We start from the raw sequence: 10244 nt of genomic DNA, 5'->3' as shown, positions 1-10244 counted from the left end.
CCTAGGCACGCAATAGTTGTCTTCTCTTGGGCCTTCCTCCATATCGCTGTTTGCAAACACCTGGGATTTTTTTTTAAAAAAGGAAACACGCTTATCCACTCACAATGCACCCTTTGTACCACCACAGCAAACATGTTTTTAAGCATAAGCTTATTTCATCTTTTCAAGGAGCAAAATAATACAAGGCCATGTTGCCACTCCGCCCTTGAGGTAATGACACTTGTTGCTCGCATAAACATTTTTAAACCACACCCTGTCGGGTACTTTCCCGCCGTGCACGCTGTGTCTGACCGTTGTAACATTTTGTGCGCCATGCCAGGCAGGTGAAAAAAGAAAAAAAAGTGACAGGTGGGACGAACTTTGAGACGCCGCGATCACAGAGACAACTTGTTTGCTTGTCGTCTGCTGTGGATAATCTTTATTAGGGAGGCGAGTGTTGACTAGAAAATTGTGGACAACAGGCGATGCCAGTGCCTGTAACAAAACATTCCAGTTCAAGCTTCAATGATGTATATGCAAGGTTTTATAGACACAGAAATACGAGTAGCTCAAAGATCGTAGCCTGTGGCACTCAATGGTGAAAATAACAACAACGACGACAACGATACCTGAACATTGTGATCCACCAAACGTTCGAGTTGGAGGGAGATGTGACTAGCAGGGAAATATTGCACGGACAAGTCACACGTGTGATGCTTTCTTATGACTTTTCATGTTCAGGAGAGATTGTGATCAGTAATCATTTTAAAAAAAAATCAGAACACTGAGTTGTTCACTTGTCAGCTTCCCTGCCCTGTCATTCAGGTGAGAAAGACAGTGGAACATACCTCTCCCATGGTTAATCGCGGAATGACAACCTCCACCTCCTGCTACTGAAGGTAAGAAAAAAATTACTCGAAACGTACACCCAACTCGGGAAAGATTTCTATCCATAAGGTTCGAAACTCGCCTAGGCCAGCGACCGAAAACCTTTTGTTTTTTGTTTTGTTTACTAGGGCAGGCAAAGGCGTGAGTCAAAAAGAAAGCTGGAGTTCTCTTTCTAAGTGTCGTACCTTACACATGATGAATCATTACAGTTCACAGCGAATAACCTCGAAGTAGAAATAATTAGAAGTTTTCAGATTCTTAGTTGGTGTGGGAGGGACACTTAAAGGGCAACACGAGCCCTCAGCAAAAATCGCTGGAAATAGAGCATAAATGCCATAAAGTATCTCAAAACATCATTTCGGTGATATTTTATTACGAAGAGGCATGATAAAGGGTTTATCTTAGCCAAATGCACATTTCATTTGTGTTTATATTTTATTAATAATAATGCACATGAAAAAATTAACTCAAATGTGTCAAAAAAAAAAAAAAAAAATCCAGAAAAAGAAGAGGCGGGTGGGGTAAGGAAATGATGTTTTACTTCGAGCCAGCAGCGGCAAAGTAGGCGGTCGTTTAATTTACAGGAGCCACATTTAGAGGGAAGAAAAACCAATGTACTCGATACGAGATCTAAACCCAGCACCTAAATAACAGAGAAAGACAGAAGAAAAGAACGATGAAGCCGGTACACAATTATGTAAACAAAACAAATTCATTGACGAAGAGGACAGGAGGTAACAGACGACGTTTTTCAACTGCGTCGTAACACCAGTCTTTATAATCCTCGTCCTCGTCTTCATTTATCATATTCGTCATCACCACTGCCATCATCAATAAGTATTGTCTTTCTTTAGGGTCTGTATTTTGTATCGTTTTCTGACAAACAAGTGCTTTTGTACTTTTCTTGAAAACAGAAACCATTACACTCACGACCAAAAAAAAAAAAATTCTCGCATTAAGATAGCAAACGTTGAACCTGTGCAGCTTTGGCGAGGACAGTGTTTGAGTCCTGCACCTGTTAACCTTCGGGATCGTGTTTTATTATTGTTTTATTCTCACCCACCCTCGCCAGTGTCTCCGTCACTGATTTGTTATCCACACGATGACATCAGGTAGTGAAGCCAAGTCCACCCACCTGCTGCGGCTCTGTGCGAGGTACGTTGTCCCGCGCGCTCACCACCTCACCGCACCTTTCTTGTGACGTCACAACGGCGGCGGGGGCAACCGTTTCGTCGCATTCCGCTTATTTGTTCGCGTTCACACACACCAAAAAAACTTAAAGGAAGCCGGGGGCAGCTAACCGCACCCCATTTCTTCACCCATCCCCTTACGCAGACACGCAACAGCTGGTCACGTGACCTTCGTGGCGGTAATGTATACTCAGCCGCCGAGCACTGAAGTCATTTACGTCGACTAAGGGAGTCTGGACAGTGTTCGGTTGCGAGTGTGTAATCTCGTTTTCTCCGCTGAATGCGATACGTTGATGTCATTCATTCGGGTATTTTAGTCACAGATGTGTCGTGCTGAATTTACAGTTTCAGCAGTTAAAATACCGATGCCCTCGTCTGACAGTGGTGGACAGTAAACAAAGCTTATTGTGGAAGTGAGACTTGCAAATTAACGTTGACAGTTTATACGTGTTGCCTGAGAAATAACCATTTTCCCGACGACAAGAGAATAAGAAAATCCTTGTTTAAATCGAAGGGTGAGTACAACTCATATCTTCCTTTACACTCGTGCTGCGTGCGACTGAAACGGTGTTACCATTCTAAACGAACCTGCTCTCTTCTGTCTCTCTCGCTGTGCGCACTTAACACATGATGATGGACTGTCTTTAATTCATATGTTCAGAAAGATTAAAGAAACATTTATCTGAGTTTGAACACACTGTCAACATTGTAAGATGAGAAGAATGAGGATGTGGGGTATGGTGGCAGATATGATGGTGACTTTGTTAGGATTGGGAAGTTAAGGCAGCGAAGGAGCGAAGAAATGTACAAATGTGTTTAAGAGGACAAACTGCTCAGCCACAATGAGGCTTTAGTTGCTGGCTCGACGATTAAACATCAATACCCACCCCACCCCGACTTTAGGTCCAACTTTTCCTGTGCACAATAAATGTTTAAAGCAGCAGCATGTTATAAAGTGTGGTCTAGGTGTTCGGCACTACAGTATTTTCTGTACTTTGCTTCCATTTACGATAACAGACAAGGAGAGCAGGCTTATCACTCTTCCTTCAGGAAATTGCTGTTTGTTTGTTTTTTGTTGTTGTTGGTTTTTTTTTTTTCTCGTTCGTTTGACAATGTCGTCGAGGATATAAACGAAATAACAATAGCAACGTTTTCTCAAAGATTATTTTAACTTCACATTCCAAGGTTTCTTTTTCAACCGGTGAAAGCTGAAACCTGTTCTCTTCAGATCCTAGAGAATCCTTAAACTAAGCCCAAAGGCTAAGTCAACATTCCGTGCATGGCTTGTGTAGAATTAATGATTTAGTGTATATGCTCAAGATGGCCGACTTGAAACTGTCAGCTATGTGTATTGATCTCGGGGATGAATTGCTGACGGCCCTTAGAGTCGATATCCATCAGCTCGATTACATTTCAATGCATGAAATTTAAAACACTCTTCCTTCACCTTTCTTGGTCTGTCTGCTTTATAGTTGTATAAAATCGCAAACCATGATTTTTTGTGAGAGTAACAAGGGGAGGGAAGTTCCGTCGTCTGCCAGTCACGATTAACTCCCACTAGTACACAGCTACCTGCAGGTAGTTAACACAGCCGATATCATTCCGACCTCTGACCTTTTAGCAAAAGACGTTAAGATTCAATAACTCTGACTATCGATCCATGTTTTAACCACAGCTCAGATCGCTGAACAGAACATAAGGGAAAATTGGAGAGGAGTGAGCAGACGACTCAATTTCTCCAAGGCGCATGCGCAGTAAGATACTGGAGTTGACTTCAGGGCGCTTCCGAAGGACGATCCAGGGTTGGTCATAGAGAATTGTGTGCCAGTCTTTGACTCATAATCATCCACTGGTTTAGCTTATGTGTCAGGTGACTTACTGCACGTGCTCACAATATCTGCGTACATTACTTCCAGCCTCTGTGTCATGCAGTCAAATCAGCGCTTCTAATAAAAGTCAGGTCGGTTACATTCCATCGCGGAAGAAAATAATGATGTCGATTTCTTCCGTTTCTATTTCATTTGGTTTTTTTGTTTGTTTGTTTGTTTGTTTGTTTGTTTTTACATTACAGTGAACCGTCTGTCGATAACAGACACTGCACACTGCTTGTATTTTTAGTGCAAACATGTAGACTGAAAGTTAATTTTCAATTGTCGTCTTGAAGGACAACCCACTCCGGTTAAAAAATAAATAAATAATCGAAAAGAACGACCTTTCCAGCATAAGTAAAAAAAAATTGGTCTGCAGTAGCATACAAATTTTTGACACTAAGTCGAAACATAGCAAGGTGCCATATTTCGGAGACTTTTATTATTAGAGCGAATCGCTTTCCCTCTGTCAATAAGAAGAAACTCAGACTGGTGTCCACCTGCTGTGTGCAGCTTTTATCGAACTTGTCGTCACGTCGTCTTGACTCATCAACGGGCGCGAATGGCGCAGCGGACAAGGGCGGCGACTTGGCAGCGGTTCCAGACCCTGACCCTGTCATGCGGGGTGAAGCTGTGCTGCGTCATGTTGGTGCTGTGCTGCAGCGACTGCACTGCCCTGCCATTCGGTAGACACCTGCTGTTGCGGAGCGAGGAGAGGACTGCTCGAGACAAGCGTAAGTATTGAGGTTGTACTGTATGCTTACACTTACATTAAATATTTTGGAGGGTTCTTTGGTAAACATATTGTATTTATTGCTGTTACTTATTTACGGAGTTTTTCCACCCTGATGTATGACTCAATGCACATCGTGAGGCACTGGTAGTTGAAGCATCTATCTAGCTAACCTGTGTCTCGGTTACACTGTGTATCTGCCTGTCATCTCTCTTTCTCTGTTTTTTTTTTCTTTCTCTCGTCTCTCTTTTTCTTTCTCCATCCACTATCTCTTATTCGTCCACTCTCCCTTTCATCCATTCCCTTTTCCACACTAATATCCAGTCATACCCGTTCTGTTGATGTGTGAGGGTGTGGGTGTGGGTGTGGGTGAGTGCACCAGTCCGTGTCCTTGATTATGTATCTGCACTCGACGTCTGTTTGTGTATGTAAACTTTTTTGAGTGTTTGCGTGAGCTGCCTCAGGCTGCGAATTGACACCTAAAAAAAGAAAAACGCAGTTCTATCAGCAGTTCCTCTGAAACGAAAACAGGATACCTCACCCTGCACCATGTTGTACATCACCCCACCCGTAACCCAACCCTCCACAATTGGGTCAGGGTCTCGGGCAATGTCCAGTTCACGTGTATTGAGGTTTTTTTTCGCGTCTACCATTTCACCTATATGCATGGCTGTCCCCTCCTCCACACTAAGTTGTTTTATGTGGATATATTTTGACTCAACGCATCAAACCTTCGTCGTGATAACCATCTTCCCTTAGCTCGAGGCAGTGTTTTTGTCATGACGTAGATCAGGGATCGAATTTGCGAGGCGATGAAAATGATAAAAGGTTTGCTGACGTAAACATCCATGAACTGTGAACGTCACTCTTGACCTGCGTCCTACCCTTATCGTACCCTCGACAATTTTATTGTCCTGTCACATCTTCAGACGACATTAGTTGCTTTATGATAATCATCTTGATTATATCGCTTGTTTACGCTGGACACCAAGAAGTTGGACTGTATGACACCTAAGCACAAATGATATGGAAATGACTTTGTTTACATAACTATTAAGGCCTTCTGAACTTCCCGATAATGTTATTCATAGCTTACATGATGTCATAGATAAAAAAAAATCCACAAACGTTTACGTATTCAACATTCCACGTCCGGTTAAATGTCTATTGAAGTGCAATTTGTTTTTCGAATGACAAGGTTGAATTCGGTATAACACATTATTTCATAAAATACGAATCAATAACACCCCACTGTTCTCGAGATACACTTGTCTACAAACATCGCTATGAGAGACCAAACATGCGCCTAATTAGCATATGGTTACATTTCTCCCACGACTAACCCTCAAAACACAAACGTATGTTCAATCCTGACATCAGTGGTGTTCACTTCTTCGCTAGCTGTGATATTTGTAAGCCTGTGTCTAGAAAGTAGAGGATAAGTTATTTTCCATGAAAATTTTGAAAAATATTCTGTGCCGAGCTCATTTGGAAACATTGCACCCTGCTGGTTCCTTAACAACACTCTTTTTGCTCTGACCCTGGTATATGTTATAGCTATATAGCCCCGGCAGCCATATAAACATAGCTGTGTGGTGCTCAGGTTACCGTGGTCAAAGTCAGCGTTTGGTGAATACAGAGCAGACGATGCCGAAGATGCTTAAAAATATTTCCTCAGTCCTTTATTTCAAAATAGGAGTTTGTAACCAGCAACACGACGCATTTTGTTTTGGATCGGGTGGCGGAGTACCCGTGACACCCGCTGTTTTCTCGTTTTCTCGCTATCACTAATAACAAAATCGATGTCATGACATTCAGCCTTGGTGATCGGGTCAAGAACAAAGGTTGCGGAATGGCATTCATCTTCCTGAGGTCAGATCAAGAATGTTACTCGTTTTTTTGTTTCCTTAACATTAGTGCAGGGACCTGAGAAGATTTGATGTCTGCCTGCAACAAACATGGTAACTCGATCTCAGCTTCTTCAAACATGGTGTCACCTGCATGTTAATCTCGTGTATTTAACACCATTTCAAAGTTTAACAGCTGATCAACTAATTATTGTCACTGCGTCGTGTGCTAGTTCTTATTCAAGCATTTGTTGTACTGGAACTCCTGCGACATTTAGAGAGGATGTCAACAAGTCGATGACACTTCTCTCACCTGCCCCTCGCCTTCCCAACACTCCTCCATCTACGCCCTTGATATTCTCTCTTCTCTCAAATTCTTGTTTTCGTACTTTCTCCATCAGTTTCTCTCCCTGTCTTTTTGTCTCTCACTCCGTGTCTCTCTTTTTCTCTCACTCACTTTCTGTCTCTCTCACTCCATCCTCCCTTCTCTCTCTTTGTCCTCCATCTTTTCATTCCCGCCCTCCCCATTCTCCAGCCATCTTATCATTCGCTCGTGACTTGTTTTCTCACTCATCATTACTCACAATCTGTATGTCTCCCTCGTGCGCGGCTTCTGTTCTGCGCAGTTGACCTACAGAAAACAAAGCACTGCCTTGTGTTGTTGACTTGGGAAAGAGGACCAGACGGTACTATCGATTAAAATGCCCACTCGAGATCCTTTTTCCTATTTTTGAAGGTTTAGATGAAGTTTTTTCTTTTGCGGTAAACATCTATACTGCGATACTTGGAGCGTAGTTGTCTGCCCTTACATGTTGTGGCTTCCAGTGATCGAAATTAAGATAGATGCTTTTTTTTTAAAAAAAAGAAAAATGAGTATACCCACGCACACACACTCTATCTCTCTTTTAGTGATTTACCATAGCTGGAGGAATGATGTCAAAGGAAAATTTTTAAACATTTGGGAAAGAAGGGAAAATCGAATAAGAGAGAGAGAGATGAAGCCCTTGCGGCAGAATTTAGAGTTCAAACAAATTATGACTGCACCTTCAAAAAAGAATTAAATGTTCGCATGTTTTTCATTGTTTTGACATGAATTTACTACTGAACTTCGCCTGTAATAGTAATATAACCTCATTATTGTCATATTCAGGTCAAAGTATGGCGCGGTGGTCGCAGTGGTACAACACCGACAGGCCTTGGAATGGCGAAGGAGACTTTGAGACGGTTGATCAGATACAGGTGAGGAACAGGATAAATAAAGACCATATGTGCGCTGTAAGGTAGAATGTGTGAGCAATATTTATGGCTAGACTTTTCAGTATTTGTGAAAGGTAGACACATTTTTTTTTGTTTTTTTTTTGTTTTTTGCAAGGTTACTCATCTGAAGATCATTCCCAATTATCGCATAAACTGTTGGAAATATGTGGAGATGACCATACTGGAAACAGTTCTCAAAAAAACTTTTTACCTGTTCTACATTGTGTCCAGCTAGACAATTTATATCTCTACATCTAATGCCGTTACTACATGAGCACAGATATCGAAGTTTGCAGTGACTGCAGTTACCTATTTTTTTATACTTATATTGCAGCAACGTCAACAGATTTGTCCTTTTGGTCAAGAAGTTTCCTCGTGCCAGTGTCGAGTGACCCAAAGTACCGACATCTTCGATTGCTACACCTACAACCGCAGTCAGGTGGACATCCTGTTTCAGCCGTGCACCAAGTTTGGTATCATTTGTCTTAACAGACAACAACCTGGGGGCCGGCAGTGCCAAGACTACGAACTTCGATTTCTCTGCACAGGTAGCAATTAGTTTGTCAACAATGGCCATGTTTTGTTTTTATTGGTGTCCTATGGCAGTTGTCAGCGTTTAGCATTTTCGCGGTGTCGTGGGGAAAGGGAATGAAAGGGTATGGGGGAAATTATTCTCCTCGATATACTTATTGCTTATCGAACGGTATGATTTCATGAACGAAAGGAAGGTATGTGCCAGTATGTTCCCAGAAAAATCTTAGACATTCGCACGCATACACACATACACAAAATCCTACACATATCGTGACGAACTCACTTTTGTGAGTGGACTAATTATGATTGCTAATTATACTGTTAATTTTGTTCTGCGTTTAGATATTCCCGATGACAGCCCAGGCGGTAGTTCGTACCTTCTCAGTTTCGACCTAAAGGTCTACATCATCTTAGCAGCCGTTCCTCTCATGATCTTTGCCCTGCGCATCCTGTGGTTCTGCATACGACGATGCCAGCGCAAACAGCAACAACGACACAGGCGCGAGAGCAACGTCAGCGACTCCACGGCTTCCTCCAGCTACAACGAAGACGAGGCTTTCACGTCATCGTTGGCCAACCCACCACCATCTTACTCGGACCTGTTTGGACAAAATCCTCCTCAGGTGTTCGCGATATCCACCGGGATCGTTGGTGAATGTAGTCTGTGCCGGCATAGGGGAACAGCTCTTGTGAACCTCGAAAATCCGAGACCGACATCTCGTGCCGATGACTCTCAGAGAGTTATCCCTCCATCTGGTGATACTGGAGATGAAGTGTTAGCTGCCCCTGCGCCGGGAGATTCACCACAATCTTCACAGTCGCTTCGGACTACGTTAGATAGGACAGAGAATGTTCCGGATAACACTCCTACAACAGCTTCACCGGAAGAAAGGAACACCCCGCAGGTGGATTTTAGCCACTTTGCGTGCGCATGCCCGTGCCACACTTTCCAGTTCATCACTTCCGGGCAGGACAACCCTGCGTTTGCCGCGGACTGTGAGCCCAAGCTCGGTCCGGGAATGCACAAGCCAGTGTTTTCGTTTTTTCGAGTGGACACTTCAGCTTCTTTTCTTTCGGTCACAGAAAGTTTGCCGGACTATGAGCAGGCGTTGCAACTTTTAAACGAGGGAAGTCAATGCTCTCCGCTTGGGGAGGAGAGACGGCAAATAGACTGAACTAACCTTTGTACCCTTCGAAATTCCGTCTCCCCTCGTGGGGAACTCTTGATGTAGGACAATCATGACCTCGAATAAGTGGAATTCCAGTGTACACTGCAGGTGCGCATGTGTTCGTGTGTATGTCTGAGGCGTTATTGTGCGAGAGTATTCCAAAACCTTCATCAGAAGGTATTGAAATGAATGCGATAATTATATTACACTATACAATTATATATTACTAATTATGTTTCTATAATCAAATATATTACCACGTAACTTGGCAACAAGTTAAGGAGTCTAACAATGTTTTTGCATAATTTTTCAAAACTAGTATTGTCTCTGTTGCAATCAGTTACTTGCGTGTAAAGCATTTATAAGGTTTGAAGTGCCTGTTATTGCCGCATAAACAAAATACAAAAGAATAAAAACTAATCAAAATGCAATGACAATAGGAGATATTTGAGGTAAAATGTCTTGGACATTCTTCGTGAAAAGCGAGGAAAAGAAACTATTTTACGTCCATGTACAGTAAATGTTGTGCTTCAATTGGGTGTGATTGATTCAGACGAAGGTTAAAGACAGCCTGGGAATTTTACTCCCTTGCTTTGACCACTGTGATATATGGTGCTTGTTATTAAAATTTGTAAAGCTACACATAAATATTTACTTACTGCAACGCTTTCATTTGTATTTGATGTTTGTGTTTACAAAGACGCAGGACGGCAATGACTAGTAAAGTACAGATCAGATGAACTTCACACAATAAAGCAATATAGTAAAGATGAAAAATA

At 42.4% G+C, this 10244-nt stretch overlaps 1 protein-coding gene across 3 annotated transcripts; it reads left to right on the top strand.

Annotated features, from left to right (window-relative positions):
* Positions 1–111: 111 nt before the first annotated feature.
* LOC112555430 lies at positions 112–10129 on the top strand. 3 transcript variants are annotated; one of them, XM_025223831.1, is made up of 5 exons: positions 112–878; positions 4439–4659; positions 7656–7744; positions 8097–8310; positions 8639–10129. In XM_025223831.1, the coding sequence occupies exons 2-5, from the start codon at positions 4488–4490 to the stop codon at positions 9469–9471; spliced, it is 1308 nt and encodes a 435-aa protein (XP_025079616.1). In that variant the 5' UTR covers positions 112–878; positions 4439–4487; the 3' UTR covers positions 9472–10129. The 3 variants fall into 3 exon arrangements, with proteins under 3 accessions (XP_025079616.1, XP_025079615.1, XP_025079617.1); XM_025223830.1 differs by lacking the exon at positions 112–878 and adding an exon at positions 1800–2572; XM_025223832.1 differs by lacking the exon at positions 112–878 and adding an exon at positions 2687–4017.
* The last annotated feature ends 115 nt before the right edge of the window (positions 10130–10244 follow it).

Source organism: Pomacea canaliculata, linkage group LG14 (genome assembly GCF_003073045.1).
Source record: "Pomacea canaliculata isolate SZHN2017 linkage group LG14, ASM307304v1, whole genome shotgun sequence".
In the NCBI taxonomy this organism is placed as follows: domain Eukaryota; kingdom Metazoa; phylum Mollusca; class Gastropoda; order Architaenioglossa; family Ampullariidae; genus Pomacea; species Pomacea canaliculata.
Note: the sequence above shows the minus strand (reverse complement) of the source record. Positions and strands in the feature narration are given on the sequence as shown.